At 38.1% G+C, this 19,099-nt stretch overlaps 1 protein-coding gene across 1 annotated transcript; it reads right to left on the reverse strand.

Moving 5' to 3' along the window:
* Nucleotides 1–558: 558 nt before the first annotated feature.
* On the reverse strand, nucleotides 559–11,921 carry LOC136217506 (putative pectinesterase/pectinesterase inhibitor 28). The gene is made up of 2 exons (XM_066004098.1): nucleotides 10,901–11,921; nucleotides 559–1,247 (listed from the first exon to the last, which is right to left on the reverse strand). Exons 1-2 carry the CDS (start codon nucleotides 11,919–11,921, stop codon nucleotides 559–561), a joined length of 1,710 nt encoding a protein of 569 aa, XP_065860170.1.
* Between the last annotated feature and the right edge of the window lie 7,178 nt (nucleotides 11,922–19,099).

Raw genomic sequence — 19,099 nt, forward strand, 5'->3', positions numbered from 1 at the left:
TTGATTATTAAATTTTATAAAATTTATCCAAATCTTTTTAATTTACATCTAAGAACATTAAATTGAACCCAACAATATATTTATAATACCCATTTAATTAATATTCTATAAATTATAAACTACACTAGGATATAAAGATTGAAACTTTTGGACACGGATGTTATAAGGGAGGGGTAAGCCGAGCTCATATTTTGAGGTAAATTCTAAGCGTAAACTCTAAGTTTAAGTCTTTTTTATGTACGAGGTGGATAAGTCTAACGGTTTCATATACATATTTACAATTGGGCGACAAATATAATAATATGTTCATTAATATATTATTATTATTAGCCCATTTGTAAATGAAAATAACATCAAGAAATGTATCTCTATAAATGAAAATAAAAACAATGAAATGTTATTTTGTATTTTCAATAAATAAATAAATAAATAAATAATTAATTAAATAACATAAAGTAGTTATTATTGATAACATGGCATTTATTTATTTTTTTGAATGTTGTTAAGGCGCAATCTAATGGACAATCATTAGCTTTTGAGTCAAATACAACTTCATATTTAAATACAGAAAGAATAAGGTACCCTAGAGGAAGTAATCCAACTATCTCCATCAATAAATTTTGCAGCAGAAAATTCGGCAGCCTTTTGAGCAGTAATCTTCTTAACACCCTTCCAAGTAACACTCTTTGATGTATCAGCACCAGTTCCTTTGTTCTCATACTCAGCGTAGAAACAAGTCTCAGTTCCATATGTTCCCATCCATGGAGACCATCTTTTTGGATTGATCACATTTTCAATATTAGTGTGCATAAAGATAGTCCTTGAATAAGGATTCCTTGGACGACCTAGGAAAGCCGGATTTGTCTCCTTGACGGCGAGGTAATCCTTTTCAGCTGTAATGGTGGAATTTTGGATGATAAAACCAGTTGTTTGCCTTGTGTCATTCCTTCCTTGTGCTGTGATTGTGCATTTCTGAAGATCAATTGGCTTTCTGATCACGAACTTACAGTTTTGGAAAACTGCGGCGGTGTCCCCGAAAACCGTGTCGATGGTGCCGGAAATTGTGGTGTCACGGTAGAATTGGCGGTAAGTGTGGGCGAAAAGGGAGTTTTGGTAGCCATTTATATGGCAGTTGTAGAAGATGGACATATCAGATTGCACCTTGAGTGCTATTGCTTGATGTCCGATGGCTCCGGCTGTGTTTTCGAACCCGATATCCTTTGCTATAAAGTGAGATCCGCTAACAGCTTGATAACCCGCGAAGCCCAAAACGGGTTATATTCATTTCGCAAGCCCAGCCCATATTAAAGCCCCATGGGCTAAGATTGGACGGGACCCGAATGAAGGAAGCGGGCACAGCGAGTAAACCGCCCCGAATTCCTAAACGGAGCATCAAGACTCCCACTCAGAACCACGTTCGTTGCCATGAAAGCCACGAAAGGGACATGGCCTAAAAAGGGGTAACCGCCCTCAGAACGTGGCCCACTAAGGAGTAACCGCCCTCAGCGGTTATCCAAAAAACACCTATAAAAGGCCTTAAGAATAAGGGGGGAGGTACGTTCACATTTTTTCCCACAAAGCTATTGCTAAATTATAGACTCATTTTTACAAAAACTGACTTGATCGTCGGAGAGTTTTCCCGGAGATCCTGTCTCCGGTTTTGTTTTGCAGGTAACTCCGACAAAGAATATCAAATCGGATCCAGCAAGTTATCATTGGTGCGGTGATCGTGGACCTTTTTTACCAACACTTGGTTAAAGGTACACGAAGAACATGTCAGAACCATCACGAACGACCGGTGTTACGACCAGATCCACTAGCATGAACTCACGAGGTTCACGGATTGCAAATTCGCAGCCTGCAGGTACTCAGCCTGTGGTGCCTAGCTCATCAGGCCCCTCGGGACAATTGGGTACCTTATTGGAAGTGCAGGTGCAAAATGAAATGGAGATGTCCAATAGCGATTTCGTGCAGATGGCAGGACAGGTCTTGGCTTCGAATATGAGCCAGGCGGCTGGCGATCGAATGATTAATTTATTAACCGTCCTCGCCGAACGCGATACCGCCATGGCGCCTGCCCCTCAGGAACCTGTGGTTATCTCAACACAATCACCGACTATTCCTGTCATACCTGTCCTTCCGCAGCCATCTCAGGTGCCAAATCAAGTGGGCCAGAGTAGTCGCACGAATCCACACAGTCACCCGAGCAACTACTCGCACCCAGATCTCATTACGACGACACATCCAACCTGGCAGCCATCCCAACCGTTGCCAGGAATGCAAGGCACTCTTCCGCTACAACAACTGGACCCTTTTCCTCACAGACGTTCGGAATTGATGACGCCTAACACAACTATGTCTGGGCGTGAGCACACATGGAACTTTGATCCTATAACGGGACGACGATTGGTCCACCAACAGGCACCCGTCTCAACACCGATGGGCGAGTGGATGCCATCCAGAATTCACCAGCAGCGGATGGAAGAGGTCCGGTGAGTACCCGATATTGACTTAGAAGATCAATTACGGAGCATGATGGAGCGAATGGGGTACTCACCTCGGCCGAGAGCAGAGGTCCAGAGCGATTCACCTTTTGCCCCTTCGTTGCGGGAATTCATTCCAGATCACAGAATCAAAGCACCTGCCATACCAAAATACTATGGGGATCCAAATTCTGACCCTGAGGCTCATGTCAGGAACTACAGAGAGTTAATGGATGTTGCAGGGGCAAGCGAAAGCATAATTTGCAGGTTATTCTCGACAACTTTGGGCGGTGCGGCATCTGATTGGTTTCGATCTTTACCGGCAGAATCTATTCACAATTGGCAACAATATAGTCGGGATTTCTGTGCGAAGTTCGTGGGCTGTAAAGAGGCAGATGTGACAGATAGGCAGCTGAAGGAGATCAAACAGAGAAACTATAATTCCCTAAGGGAATTTGTTGTCGTCTTTAACGATATCCTGGTGCGATTGCAGAACCCATATATCGTGAGTATTCACAACATCATGGCGGATGGAATCACAGATTGGAGCATGCGGGAAGAAATCATCCGTAACAAACCACGCACTGTAGCCGAGCTCATGAAGATAGAAAAGGAATTCATGGAAGTGGATGATGTCAACAGGGAACATAGGGCCCAAACTCGGTGAGAAAGAGATGCCGCTAGAACCACTTCGGATGGTCGGCGTCAGACCCAGTCCAAAAGTAATTTTGTTCGAAGAGGCGATCGTCCCTTTCAAGGTGGAGGATATCACACACCACTAAACACGACTCGCCAAGAGGTGTTACTTTGGATCGAAAAGAGCCCCTTGAAGAAGGATGTGCGGTTCCCCGAGGTGAAAGGCCGAACCAGTTTGGGGCGCTATCCCAGTAAGTATTGCAGGTTCCACAGGTTGAATGGCCATGACACAGATGATTGCTACGAACTGAAGAAGGAAATAGAAAAACTGATCGAGAGAGGCAAGCTGAGTCAATTTGTAAGAAAAGAAACAGCTGATGAGAAAACAACGCTCCCGCATAAGGGAGAAACACGGCCAGAAAAGAAGCAGAAGAAAGGGGTGATAAACGTGATAGCAGGCGGAATCTACGAGCCTCCAACAAAAAGAACTCGCCGTGAACGGCGAAAGAGCAACACACATAGGGGGGATGCCCTCAATTACTCATTTGCGAGAATCACGGAGCCACATGCGGATGCCCTGGTGATCACGATGGCCGTTGAAGGATGGGACGTCAAGCGGGTCCTTATCGACATAGGCAGTTCTTGCAACGTCATTACCCGGACAGCATTCAACAAGTTGGGAATCAACAACGAGCGGGTGGAACACACCTTCATGGATGTAACTGGTTTTGGGGGTCAATCCTCCCAAATAAGTGGGCAGGTGGTGTTGGAGGCAGAAATGGGCGATAAGAATCTAAAATGGCGAGGTGATTTAGAATTCGCAATTGTTGATCTCCCACTGGCCTACAACATAATTCTGGGACGGCCATTCCTGTCGGAGACGGAGTCGCTCATCTCAATGAAGCATTTAACGTTACATTTGCAAACACACCAAGGGCGAGTCATAGTTGAAGGTGATCAACTTGTATCTCAACAGGCCTATACATTATCACTTGAACCAAAACCGGAAGAGGAGGATAAAGTCGAAGAGAAGCTGCCGGTGGAAGCATTGGGAGAAACGGAACTATTCGCCATCTCGAATGACAAGAACGTGCGAATAGCGGCTGGACTCTCAGAAGAAACAAAGAAGGCCATTACCGAGGTATTGATCCAATATGAGTCGGCATTTGCCGCCCCGAATGAAGTGCTAAAAGGAATAAGCCCAGACGTAGCAACCCATCGGTTGAATGTAGACAAAGGGGCAACCCCAGTGCGGCAAAAGAAGAGGGGACATGCTCCTGAGCGGCAAAAGGCGATTGAAAAAGCAGTGGCGGACTTGCTAAGGTCGGATGCGATTCGAGAAGTCACCTATCCGGAATGGCTAGCCAATGTGGTGCTAGTCAAAAAGCCGAATGGAACGTACAGAATGTGCGTCGACTTCAAAGACTTGAACAGGGCATGTCCGAAAGATATGTATCCACTTCCTAACATTGATATATTGGTAGATGGAACTGCAGGATATGAAGCTTTATCATTCACCGACATGAAATCCAGTTACCATCAGATACCCATGGAGAAGGCGGATGAAATCAAAACATCATTCATAACTCAGCAGGCGACTTATTGCTTCAAGGTGATGCCCTTTGGATTGAAAAACGCGGGAGCAACATACCAGAGGATGATGAACAAGATATTTTCAGACAAATCCGGCGAGAACTTCTCGATCTATATTGATGACATGATCATCAAAAGCAAGAAAATGCAAGACCACCCGCGGGATATCAAAGAAATCCTAGAAGTGTTGATCAAATATGGCTTCAAATTGAACCCAGAGAAATGCACATTCGGAGCAAGAGCGGGAAAGTTCCTGGGTTTCATTGTTAGCGGCAAAGGGGTTGAGGCGAATCCTGAGAAGGTTAAAGCAGTAATGGAGATGAAGACGCCAAGGAACATAAGGGAAGTACAGAGACTGAACGGGCGGTTGGTGGCATTAGGGCGATTCATATCATGCTCAGCTAGGCGATGTCTATCTTTCTACAATGCCATCAAAAAATCCAAGTCCTTTGAATGGACGCCGGATTGTCAAGAAGCATTTGAGGGGATAAAGCGATTACTATGTTATCCACCCTTAATGAGCAGGCCGGAAGACGGAGAAGATTTGTTTCTTTATGTATCCGTCACCAGCACGGCGATATGCACTGTGATGGTGCGAGAAGAAGAAGGGCAACAATATCCAGTATACTACGTGAGCAAAGTCTTGAAGGACGCAGAACTCCGGTATTCGAAATTGGACAAAATGGCCCTCGCGGTGATAACCACGGCGGCTAGATTGAAACCATATTTTCAGGCGCATACTGTCATTGTGAGAACTGGCATCCCAATGCGAAAGGTACTGCAAAAACCTGACGCATCCGGCCGGTTGATGGAATGGTCAATTCGCCTGGGCGAATTCGATATCCGTTATGAAGGAAGACCAGCGCTAAAGAGCCAAGTGCTCGCCGACTTCGTGAACGAATTCACCTGGGATGATGATGAATGTCCAAAGGCACAAAAAGAAGAGTGGAGCATGTACACAGATGGGGCCTTATCTGCAGACGGAGATGGGCTAGGAATCATCATCAAAGGTCCGGAGGTTATCCGCCTATACTATGCAGCAAAATTAACTTTCAAAACTACTAATAATGCCGCAGAATACGAGGCTATGATATGTGGATTGAGGTTGCTCAATGAACTCACCCCAGAAAGAGTGGTAATCTACAGCGATTCCAAACTCATGATAAACCAGATCACAAAAAATTATCTGGTGAAACAGGAGGAGCTAGTAAAATACCATCAGGTGGTCAGCCGATTGACACAAGAGTTAACGCACAAGGGAGTCGTTTGGGAGATGGTGCATGTTCCACGAGGCCAAAATGCAAAAGCTGACAAATTGGCAAAAGCAGCGGCAAGTAGAGAACCATGGAGTCAAAAAGCATGCAGCTTGGAAATAAAATCGGCACCAGCATTCGAGGTTGATCAGATTATGATCATCGAGGAACTGGAAGACGATGAAGATTGGCGGATGCCAATCCGTCAATATCTGGAGCAGGGAGATTTGCCGGTTGATAAGAGCTTAGCCAGAAAAATAATTGGGCAGTCGGCACGATACTCAATACGGGATGGAACTTTGTATCGGAAATCGTACACATGTCCATGGTTGAAATGCGTTAGTCGCAATGAAGGAGACTATGTGCTGCGAGAACTACACGAAGGAATTTGTGGCGCGCACGAAGCTTCGGCGGCATTGGCAAGAAAGGTCAAACTGATGGGATACTACTGGCCCAAGGTGGTGGAAGATTCCCAGAAGATGGTTGCGGAATGTCACAACTGTCAAATCCATGCGAATGAAAAGCATGTTCCCGGAGCTGAACAAATCACTATAATGACGGCGTGGCCATTCGCAACATGGGGAATTGATATAGTGGGTCCATTCCCAGAAACAACAAAGAAAAGGAAGTATTTGATAGTCGCAGTGGACCACTTCAGCAAATGGGTAGAAGCGGAGGTAGTAACCACACAAACACCTGAGCGAATGATCGAGTTCTTACGAGAGAACATTATCATGCGATTTGGGATCCCGCAGAAGCTTATAACCGACAATGGCACCCAGTTCAACTGTGCCAAGTTCAAAGCATACTGCGAAAGCATGGGAATCAAGAATCATTTTTCTTCTGTAAACCATCCCCAATCAAATGGTATGACGGAGGTTACCAACAGGGCCATGGTTCAAGGCATCAAGAAGCGGCTAGGTGACAAAAAAACAGGTTGGGCGGATGAGATACCCCATATGTTGTGGGCATACAGAACCTCTGTAAAGGCAGCAACAGGCGAAACACCTTTCTCGCTAGTTTATGGAGCCGAAGCAGTCCTACCTGTTGAAATCAAGTCGCCCACAGATCGGACAATTTATTATTGCGACACACAAAATCCTATCAACATCAGAGATGCTTTGGATTCTGTGGAGGAACGAAGAGAAAAAGCTTACATGCGAATGGCAATGTACCGCAATAGAATCAAGAAATACCATGACAGAAGAGTGCGAAAAGTAATGATCAACGAAAATGACTTGGTCTTGAAAAAAGCAGATAAAATACAGTCTAGAGATGGCAAAGGCAAGCTAGGCGTCAACTGGATCGGGCCATACAAAGTATCCAAGAAGATGGGACCGGCCACTTTCGAACTAGAAGAAATGAGTGGAAAGAAGCTCCCGCGCACCTGGAATCTAGAGAATCTACGCCTATATAGAAAGGCCGAGTAGTTCGAGGAAATGACGAGTACTCTTTTTCCTTTTATGAGTTTTTCCCACTGGGTTTTCTGATAAAAGGTTTTAATGAGGCTTCAATCCCGCACAATTGGTGTACATATGTAATAAACTTTTTCTCGTCATCAATAAAAGTTATTACATTCACTCAGTATGATACAACAAAATGCGGATTCTTTACAAAAACACATAAATGTGTTGCCTCTTAAAGAAAGGCGGATGCATGATTACGCATCACTCGCAAAAAACCTTAGGGTTAAAATCAAAAACACATAAATGTGTTGCCTGTTAAAGAAAGGTGGATTCTTGATTACGTATCACTCGCAAAAAACCTTAGGGTTAAAATCAAAAACACATAAATGTGTTGCCTGTTAAAGAAAGGCGGATGCATGATTACGCATCACTCGCAAAACCTTATGATCAAAACTTATGATTATTTTCGAAAGAAGAATTATAAGTTAAGGCATAAAATTAAGCGAATAAACGAGTACTCAAAATTGCAAAAAGGGTCTGGCCACCCTAGCTATGAAGAAACACAAATATGGAGTCGGCAAAAGGACAAAGGGCACATATAAAGGGCAAAAAAGTGACAATCACACATATATGAAAAGCAACAACCGAAAGAAAATATATATATCAGAGCGGTTTGTTACATGATTTTTACATACAAAAGTCCAAATATAAGTTAAGCTATGCTACAGCTTCCTCTCCTTCGCCCCTAATGCCCTCTTGGACTGCGGCGACTCCCTCATCTCCTCCGGTAGGAGGATCTACTTCAAGCGAATCCTCAACCCTTGAATCGGTAACCGCTTCAGTAACCTCTTCGGTGAGAGGTACCTCTTGCACAGGTTGAGAAACGGCTTGGGGTACCTCTCCTTCCGCGGGCTGAATAGGGATCTCGCAGCTAATCGGAGGATCCTGAAGACTCTTCCAATCTAAGAAGAGTACCTCATCCATATCAGCATCCTCGGCTTCCAGCTTATCCCACTCCCCAGTTAAATCCTTTTCAGGGATGGGAACTTTGGGGCGGTTAAGTACTAGACCCTGATGCCCGTGCTCATAAGCCGCATGAATCCGCTCCCCATACCAGTAGATGCGGGCACCATCTTCAGCCAAAATCTCCTCAACCCTCTTCTTTTGGGCCTCCTTGAAAGCAGCTAGGTCGTCGAGGGCTTTTTGCAGTTCATCGGACTTGGCCTGAAGGGATTTAAGGGCCTCCTCCTTCTCGCCCACGGCCTTCTGACAGGTGCCCTCTAGGACCTTCACCTTCCCTTGGACATCATCATAAAGCGACTTCTGAGTCGCCAATTCCGTACCAAGACTTTCCAACTCATTGGCTCGCTCTGCATTCCTTCGGAGAATGCCCTCAGCGAAATTGATAATCTGCATATAACACGTCTCACAAATAAAAATGGGCGAATAGAAATATGCGGTTACAATGAACACAAGATATTTGAAAGCGAAGGACAAAGCAATAATATACCTCTACAGAACGCTTCTCGATCCCTTCCACAGCAGTAGGGAGCGGTACTTGCTCGCGCACACGGGAGGCAGAGGGAAGTCGCCCGAGGACATTGCATATGGAAGATACAATATCCTTGCAAGAGAAGTTCACGGCCAGGCCGAAAGTCCTAGTCCACCATCCGCTAATATCGGGGATTGGCTGCAAAAGCATAAAGAAAAATATCAAGAGAGCGGCAGATAGCTCATGAGGAAAAAGTAGCAATACGAGAGGGAGTAGATCAAGATACCTCGTGAATGGGGGTACCGCTCTTTCCTTTAGACGAGGCGGATACAGGTGCGCCGCCAACAGTAAGGGACACAGAAGTGTTCTTCTTTTTAGAACGAGAAGACTCTGTATCCGCACTTATCTTCCTCTTCCTGGTTAAAGGAAGATCCTCGGAGGCAGAAGCGGGACCTTGTGAAGCGGAAGCCCTAATCGGGGAAGCCGCCCCAATAGAAGGAATCGTCCTTCCAGAAGGATCCGCCCCTACAACGGAAGCGGTTTCCGTCATCCGCTTCTTTCTTCTCGCCAGGGCTTTAGCCTCCCGATCTGCAGCGATTTGAGATAAAGGATCACCCCTGCAAAGGATTAAAAGAAACCATCAACTTGGAAATAAAAAGTACCTTGCACAAAAACGCGATAAGGAATATAGACAACGCGATCCCCCTCGCGGTACGCAATCGCTACTCGGCTCCTTAGCATATGAAAGGCCTGATCGTATGTCCATACAAAAGGAGGAGTGCTCTTCAGGAACTTGATAACGGCGGATTCTTCCTTGCTAGGATACCCGAAGTTCAAACTCTTTACGTTGGGTCGGCTCCAGCAACGAAGGAAGTTCAGGTTTTCCTCATTAAACTTGATAAAAAAGTAAGATCGATCCCACTCGCGGATCTTGTTCAGCTTCTCGTCAAAATCATAGTATCCGCTCTGGCGGATGAAAGTGAAATACCCCGCCGAGCTTTTGAAATGGTTGAGCTTGGAGAAGATTTTGGGCGAAAAGGGAACCTCCAAACAATCCGCCAAGAATTTGTCCAGAGTCAAATCGACCCAGCCGTTAGGATGCAATTGCCCGGGCGCGATTCCGTAACCGCCTAGGACGGAAGCAATCTCATCCGCCAGCGGATAAGTGAAGCCGCAGATAATCTGGGCCACGAAAATAGTGAAGTACCCCTTTGGGTAAAAGGAAAACAGAAGCAAAAAGCCGAACAAGGAACAAATGTGAAAAGAAAAACTTACATGAAAAAGACAACACAGTGAAGTGACGGGATTAAGAGGTCAACGCCGGAAAAGAAGTAACGGAATTAAAAGGTCGACGCCGGAGAAAACGAAAGAGGGAAAATGCACAAATTCAAAACTTTGAAATAATCGGACAAAGACGAAGCGTCCCCTATAAAAAGACCCTAAAAGGGCTCTTGCTAGACCAAGGGGGAAGCATGTGATAACCCGCGAAGCCCAAAACGGGTTATATTCATTTCGCAAGCCCAGCCCATATTAAAGCCCCATGGGCTAAGATTGGACGGGACCCGAATGAAGGAAGCGGCACAGCGAGTAAACCGCCCCGAATTCCTAAACGGAGCGTCAAGACTCCCACTCAGAACCACGTTCGTTGCCATGAAAGCCACGAAAGGGACATGGCCTAAAAAGGGGTAACCGCCGTCAGAACGTGGCCCACTAAGGAGTAACCGCCCTCGGCGATTACCCAAAAAACACCTATAAAAGGCCTTAAGAATAAGGGGGGAGGTACGTTCACATTTTTTCCCACAAAGATATTGCTAAATTATATACTCATTTTTACAAAAACTGACTTGATCGTCGGAGAGTTTTTCCAGAGATCCTGTCTCCGGTTTTGTTTTGCAGGTAACTCCGGCAAAGAATATCAAAACGGATCCAGCAAGTTATCACAGCTGTACCAAATAAACGAAACAGATTAAGATAAATAAAAAAAATATATGAAACATTAAAACTCAAACTCGAGATCTAAAATATATGTGTACTTACAAACTGTGGCCGTCATGATGGGGGAAACACCACTAGCAAAGCTAGCATTTCCGGTGATCTTAGTCTTAGTCGGACCATCTCCGATCAACATGACATGAGTCGCTGCTCTTTTAAAAGTGATCTTCTCCTTGTAAACTCCAGCCTTAACATAAACAACAAAAGGTTTAGTTCTGAAATCAGGAATCTTCTTAATAGCTTCATCAATGGTTTTAAATTGGCCACTTCCATCCTGGGCAACAGTAATATCAGGCTTAATCGTGGCCGGAGTAGCAGCAAGAAGTCTCTTTCTAGCAGGAGAAAGCCACATCGGCTCGGCAGCCATATTGGTTGAAAGAAGTTTCCGGCCTGTAATTATTGATAAATTGAAATCCCCGAGAACAGAAGAAAGTCCGGCGACCATCGCAAGTCCATTGCTTGAAAGCTGACTAGAAGTTAACAAAATTCCCTTCATTTTCTCACCGGCTTTTCCTGTGGTGTTATCAAAGCCATTGATGCAAGTCTGCTGATAAGTAATCGTAGCACTAAGCCAGATTTTGAGGTTATCGAGAAGTTCATCCAGTTTCGTCAGATCAAAATCTCCGACCTGTTTAATAGAAACTCGGAGATCTTTAATGGCGGTTTTCATCAATATTTTGCAATTAGCAAGAGCTTGTTTCGACATTGGATCTTTAGCAGCATCTCGCACGGTGGTGGAATTTTCAATTGCCTTTTCAAGAGCTTTAATCGCAGCTTCAAATCCAGCCATAACTAGCTGGTTCGGTGACGTCGCATTTCCGGCGACTTTTGTAAGACTTTGCTCACAGGTTTGTTTATAATCGGTCGGCTGACAAATGGACTGAATTGATTTTTTGGAGGTAGAAATATGGGGGGCGGAACCTAATTCACCAGAGGAACCGCTGCCTTTATCCTGGTTAACTCCGACGGTTACGGCCACAACCATAGCCACTAGAATCAAAGAAGAAACGCCGATCACGGCGATCTTCTTCTTCTTGGCCGCACCATCTTCGTTTCCGTATGCCATTGTTGAATTGATGTGGTGAATACTTTTTTTGAAAAACATTTGGGGTTTTATAGCTATTATCTAAGGGAATTATTTTTAATTAGAGTTACTAATAATAGCTATTACTAATTAGTTTATGGTTTAAGCTTAATTTAAGAAAAACCTGTTTGTCTTAGTTTAAATTTTAGTTTATTACTCAACACACAAAATCCATTATTATCTTGATCCGTCTTTTTTAATTTAATCCATTATATATATATATATATATTTATATATTATCACATCCGACCCAAATCCGCATCGGGTATGAATGGAAAATATGATAACGAACGCCTATCGGTCTGAAACACGAATCTATAATAGATAAAAATTTATTTAGACTACCTAAAATTTAATTAATTATTTGGCTTGGACTCGATAATTCTATCGAGCTTCCTACGTATCCCGAACGTACTTTTAATCTTTAAATCAGGAATCAAAACCACGTAGTTCTACCTATTTTAGGTAGTTCTCTTAATTAAGTAGTTCTCTTAACTTATTAACTCGTTTTAACTTATTCAAACATTAAATGACACGCTAATACTTTAATTGTATATTTCACGTTGTTATAATCTTTATATAAGCAAATCATTTTATTCAAACTAGCTCATGAACAAATAACCGTTTTATCAAGCCAACTCGTAATTAAATAAAGCGGTTTAACAAATCAGTTTGTAATCAAATAAACGTTTTTATCAAACCAATCGTAATCAAATAAATGTTTTTATCAAACCAAATCGTAGTCAAATAAATTGCTTTAACAAACCAATTTATAAACCAACTCGTAATCAAACAAACACTAAACATTATATTTATAATCACCAAGCATTGAAAACGTAATACAAAATTTACGTGTCCATCCTCGAATTCCACCCGTGTAGCTCATCATAACATCAATCATATCAATAATCGAGATATCTCATTCATATGTCGCCTTGCCTAACGTTAGGACTACCAGCCGTGCACTCTGGCCATACCGCCCTTAGGTATGGTCTTACAACTTACAACTCCTACCCCGGACAATCCTAGATGGACAAAACCATTTTTATCTATCGTTCAAAATATCGCAACATGAAATCATATTTGGACTTCAATCAAAATCACAGAAATAATAACAATAATAGCCGCAACATCTTTCTCAATCCAAAAATACTTCGAATAAAATTGTCAAATTCATTTTCTAATTTTCAAAATATCACAATCGTAAATAATTATTCTACAATCAAAATTAAATATATATAAACAATATATTTCAAACAATTTAAATAAAAATATTCAAAATAACTCAAAGATTATATATAAACAATTTAAAACTAAATTTTAAACCAAACACTTTTACGAGACTTATTTTTATCCGGAATAGCTACATATAATACTAGACCGGCGTCGTTAGTTCCGATCGAAAGTTCAGTTAGACTCGTTACGGGACATAAGTCTACTTGTACTCTCTACTTGGAAAATATCCATATTAGTCCTTGTATTTTCAACTTATTTTAACTCTAACTGTTAAAGTTCCTTAACATATTTTAATGATCGAAATTTCTTATTAGATTATTTTCGGTCACTGAGATAGTAAATTTTAGAACAACGTAGTTAATTCGGACTGGTTATACTTTTGAACTCGTGACGAGACTAAAATACCTACTTGAATAAATCTAACGGACAACTGTCTAAATTTTATATTTTTATTAATAACCTATAGACTTGATATATCACTAGGTATAAACCTGTATGAATTTGACGAATTTGACGAATACTAAAATCAGAATTACTCAAAATCATACTTAGAATATTTTAAAAATAATTTAGATTTAAAATACAGTTACCGAAATATCGTCGTCGATCATCGAAATTAATCAGTGTAATTTGTTAATAGCTGATCCAAAATATCGTCGCCGGCAGCTAATCCAAAATATCGTCGTCGGTCACCGAAAATTAATCGATGTAATCCGTTAACAATAAAAAACGTTTTTCTCAAATTTTTAACAAAAACTCTTTTGATTTATAATTAATCAACCCTTCCTCTTTTTTCTAAGATCCCCTCAAAAATATATATATATAATTGTGTGCATAGTTTTATTTAAATTTTAATCTATTAAACACTTGTCATCGCTAAATTCTACATCTTGACACCTCATTTATTATCTAGTTGACACATAGGTATAGAAAAACCATGTTTTTATATTTAATTGACACATGTATAAAAGCCATGTTTTATATCTAGTTGACACATGTATACATATTATAAATTAATTAATTTGATGTAATGAAAACCTTTATTCACATTACATGAATGTATGAATTGATACCAATATTAATCCATTTACTTTAATGAATTAATAAATTATTCTTAATTTATTCACAAAATTATTCTTAATCCATTTGAAATTATTTTCAACTCGTGTATGTGTATTAGTAATTAGAAAATGTTAATTTTGGTCCTTTAATTTATCACTTTTTATAATACTTACCCAAAACTTTTTATTTACAACTAAACCATTAAATTAAACTCAATTTGTAAATTTAAATTCGTAAGACACTCTCAAAAGATATATTATAATTTAATAAAATTATAAATTTTAGACACGGACGTGACAATTCTACCCATCTTAAAGAATTTCGTCCTCGAAATTCATACCGATTTTTACTTAGTACAATTAATCATTATAATTAATCATTACAATTACTTAATTACGATTTTTTTTGTTAACCCACTGTCGAGCTATATAACGTTCAGACTTCTATCCCAAAAATTCACATTCTTAAATCACAATCCACCACACTAGGTCCGAAGAAAATAACCTAGAGCTCTGATACCAAAATGTCACACCCGACCCAAATCCGCATCGGGTATGAATGGAAAATAGGATAACGAACTCCTATCGGTCTGAAACACGAATCTATTTTCTAATAGATAAAAATTTATTTAGCCTACCTAAAATTTAATTAATTATTTGGCTTGGACTCGATAATTCTATCGAGCTTCCTACGTATCCCGAACATACTTTTAATCTTTAAATCGGGAATCAAAGCCACGTAGTTCTACCTATTTTAGGTAGTTCTCTTAATTAGGTAGTTCTCTTAACTTATTAACTCGTCTTAACTTATTCAAATATTGAATGACACGCTAATACTTTAATTGTATATTTCACATTGTTATAATGTTTATATAAGCAAATCATTTTATTCAAACTAGCTCATGAACAAATAACCGTTTTATCAAGCCAACTCGTAATAAAATAAAGCGGTTTAACAAATCAGTTTGTAATCAAATAAACGTTTTTATCAAACCAATCGTAATCAAATAAATGTTTTTATCAAACCAAATCGTAGTCAAATAAATTGCTTTAACAAACCAATTTGTAAACCAACTCGTAATCAAACAAACACTAAACATTATATTTATAATCACCAAGCATTGAAAACGTAATACAAAATTTACGTGTCCATCCTCGAATTCCACCCGTGTAGCTCATCATAACATCAATCATATCAATAATCGAGATATCTCATTCATATCTCGCCTTGCCTAACGTTAGGACTACCAGCCGTGCACTCTGGCTATACCGCCCTTAGGTATGGTCTTACAACTTACAACTCCTACCCCGGACAATCCTAGATGGACAAAACCATTTTTATCTATCGTTCAAAATATTGCAATATGAAATCATATTTGGACTTCAATCCAAATCACAGAAATAATAACAATAACAGCAGCAACATCTTTCTCAATCCAAAAATACTTCGAATAAAATTGTCAAATTCATTTTCTAATTTTCAAAATATCACAATCATAAATAATTATTCTACAATCAAAATTAAATATATATAAACAATATATTTCAAACAATTTATATAAAAATATTCAAAATAACTCAAAGATTATATATAAACAATTTAAAACTAAATTTTAAACCAAACACTTTTACGAGACTTATTTTTATCCGGAATAGCTACGTATAATACTAGACCGGCATCGTTAGTTCCGATCGAAAGTTCAGTTAGACTCGTTACGGGACATAAGTCTACTTGTACTCTCTACTTGGAAAATATCCATATTAGTCCTTGTATTTTCAAATTATTTTAACTCTAACTGTTAAAGTTCCTTAAAATATTTTAATGATCGAAATTTCTTATTAGATTATTTTCGGTCACTGAGATAGTAAATTTTAGAACAACGTAGTTGATTCGGACTGATTATACTTTTGAACTCGTGACGAGACTAAAATACCGACTTGAATAAATCTAACGGACAACAGTCTAAATTTTATATTTTTATTAATAACCTATAGACTTGATATATCACTAGGTATAAACCTGTATGAATTTGACGAATTTGACGAATACTAAAATCAGAATTACTCAAAATCATACTTAGAATATTTTAAAAATAATTTAGATTTAAAATACAGTTACCGAAATATCATCGTCGATCACCGAAATTAATCAGTGTAATCCGTTAATAGCTGATCCAAAATATCGTCGCCGGCAGCTAATCCAAAATATCTTCGTCGGTCACCGAAAATTAATCGATGTAATCCGTTAACAATCAAAAACTTTTTTCTCAAATTTTTAACAAAAACTCTTTTGATTTATAATTAATCAACCCTTCCTCTTTTTTCTAAGATCCCCTCAAAATATATATATATATATATATATATATATATATATATATATATAATTGTGTGCATAGTTTTATTTAAATTTTAATCTATTAAACACTTGTCATCACTAAATTCTACATTTTAACACCTCATTTATTATCTAGTTGACACATAGGTATAGAAAAACCATGTTTTTATATTTAATTGACACATACATGTATAAAAGCCATGTTTTAAATCTAGTTGACACATGTATACATATTATAAATTAATTAATTTGATGTAATAAAAACCTTTATTCACATTACATGAATATGAATTGATAACAATATTAATCCATTTACTTTAATATGAATTAATAAATTATTCTTAATTTATTCAGAAAATTATTCTTAATCCATTTGAAATTATTTTCAACTCGTGTATGTGTATTAGTAATTAGAAAATGTTAATTTTGGTCCTTTAATTTATCACTTTTTATAATACTTACCCAAAACTTTTTATTTACAACTAAACCATTAAATTAAACTCAATTAGTAAATTTAAATTCGTAAATTAATCGACACTCTCAAAAGATATATTATAATTTAATAAAATTATAAATTTTAGACACGGACGTGACATATATATATATATATATATATATATCGATAAATTTGTTCAAAAATTAATGTTAATAAAATTGATCTTGTTTAAAAACACTAAACTATCTCTTAATTAAATATCCATTATTTAACGTTTGACACAATTTGCAAACTTTAGGAGTAAAATTGCTTTTGTCTGACAACGTTATGCGTAAAATTGCATCATTTTAGACCTTTAAAGGTAAAATTGCTATGCATGTAAATATTAGGGGAATTTTTGCACTTTATCCCTATAAATATTAGAACAATATTTTATAATTTCATTTGCTTTTTTTTTTGAAAGAATAAAGAATGGTATTAACTTAAATCAGAAGGTAAAACATCGATAAGAAAAGGTGGTGGACATGCCCACTCACCCCAATCAGACCTAGAACTAACAGCTTTTGCTAAAGAATGAGCTGCCAGATTCGCTGATCGCTTAATGAATGAGATCGAAACATAGTTCAGATCTTGAAGAATAGAACAACAGTCTTGAATGACGTCAGATAAATACGAGAGATTGAAGGTTTTGAGTTGAATTGCTGTTACCATATTGAGACAATCGGATTGGACCATAACATGAGACAGTTTGAGATATTTGAGACAGCTAAGTGCCTCCCGAACAGCCATAGCCTCTGCCAAAGTTGGGTCAATAATTTCTTCAATTTCATTTGCTTTTAGTAAAATTGATCTTGTTTAAAAATATTATTTATGTAATTTTTAAAATATTATGTATTTATTTATTTAATGAATAAGTTCAACGCTGCAACATAAAATAGAAAAACTATATATTTTGTTATTAAAATATAAATCATAGACTAAATTTAGATAAAAAAGCATAGAAACCTTATATTTATTTAGCCTATTTATAAATACTTCTGACAAAATTTAAATTTGCCCGCATTGTTTTTAAGAAAGTGTAAATTTACTCGTAATGTATGAAATTATAAAATATTTATAGGGATAACATATTTTTTTCTAAAACTAACATTTACATGTAGAAGCAATTTTACTCTTAACGTCTAAAATGATGCAATTTTACCACTAATGTTAGTAGGCAAAATCAATTTTATTCCTAAAATTGACAAGTTGGGTTAAACGTTATATAATGGATATTTTAATGTTTTTAAGGAAAATCAATTTTACTAACATTAAATTAAATTTTAGACGGACTGATTTAGCATTAAATTTTTGAACAAATTTATCGAAAAACACTTATATATATAATGGATTAAACCTTAAATATAAGAAAAATGGATCAAAATAATAATAGATTTTTGAACAAATTTATAGAAAAAGTTGCGTCCCTTAATGTTTTTAAGCAAGATCAAGATAATAATGGATTTTCGAACAAAGTTGGGTCTCTTAATGTTTTTAAACAATATCAATTTTACTAAAAGCAAATGAAATTATAAAATATTTTTTTAATATTTATAGGGATAAAGTGCAAAAATTCCCCTAACATTTACATGCATAGCAATTTTACCTTTAAAGGTCTAAAATGATGCAATTTTACCCCTAACGTTGCCAGACAAAAGCAATTTTACTCGTAAAGTTGGCAAATTGTGTCAAACGTTAAATAATGGATATTTAATTAAGAGATAGTTTAGTGTTTTTAAACAAGATCAATTCTATTAACATTAAATTTTAGACATACTAATTTAACATTAAATTTTTGAACAAAATTATCGAAAAATATTTATATATATATAATGGATTAAATTAAGAAAGATGGATCAAGATAATAATGGATTTTGTGTGTTGAGTAATAAACTAAAATTTAAACTAAGACAAACAGGTTTTTCTTAATTTAAGCTTAAACCATAAACTAATTAGTAATAGCTATTATTAGTAACTCTAATTAAAAATAATTCCCTCAGATAATAGCTATAAAACCCCAAATGTTTTTCAAAAAAAGTATTCACCACATCAA

Source organism: Euphorbia lathyris, chromosome 2, assembly GCF_963576675.1.
Source record: "Euphorbia lathyris chromosome 2, ddEupLath1.1, whole genome shotgun sequence".
In the NCBI taxonomy this organism is placed as follows: Eukaryota; Viridiplantae; Streptophyta; class Magnoliopsida; order Malpighiales; family Euphorbiaceae; genus Euphorbia; species Euphorbia lathyris.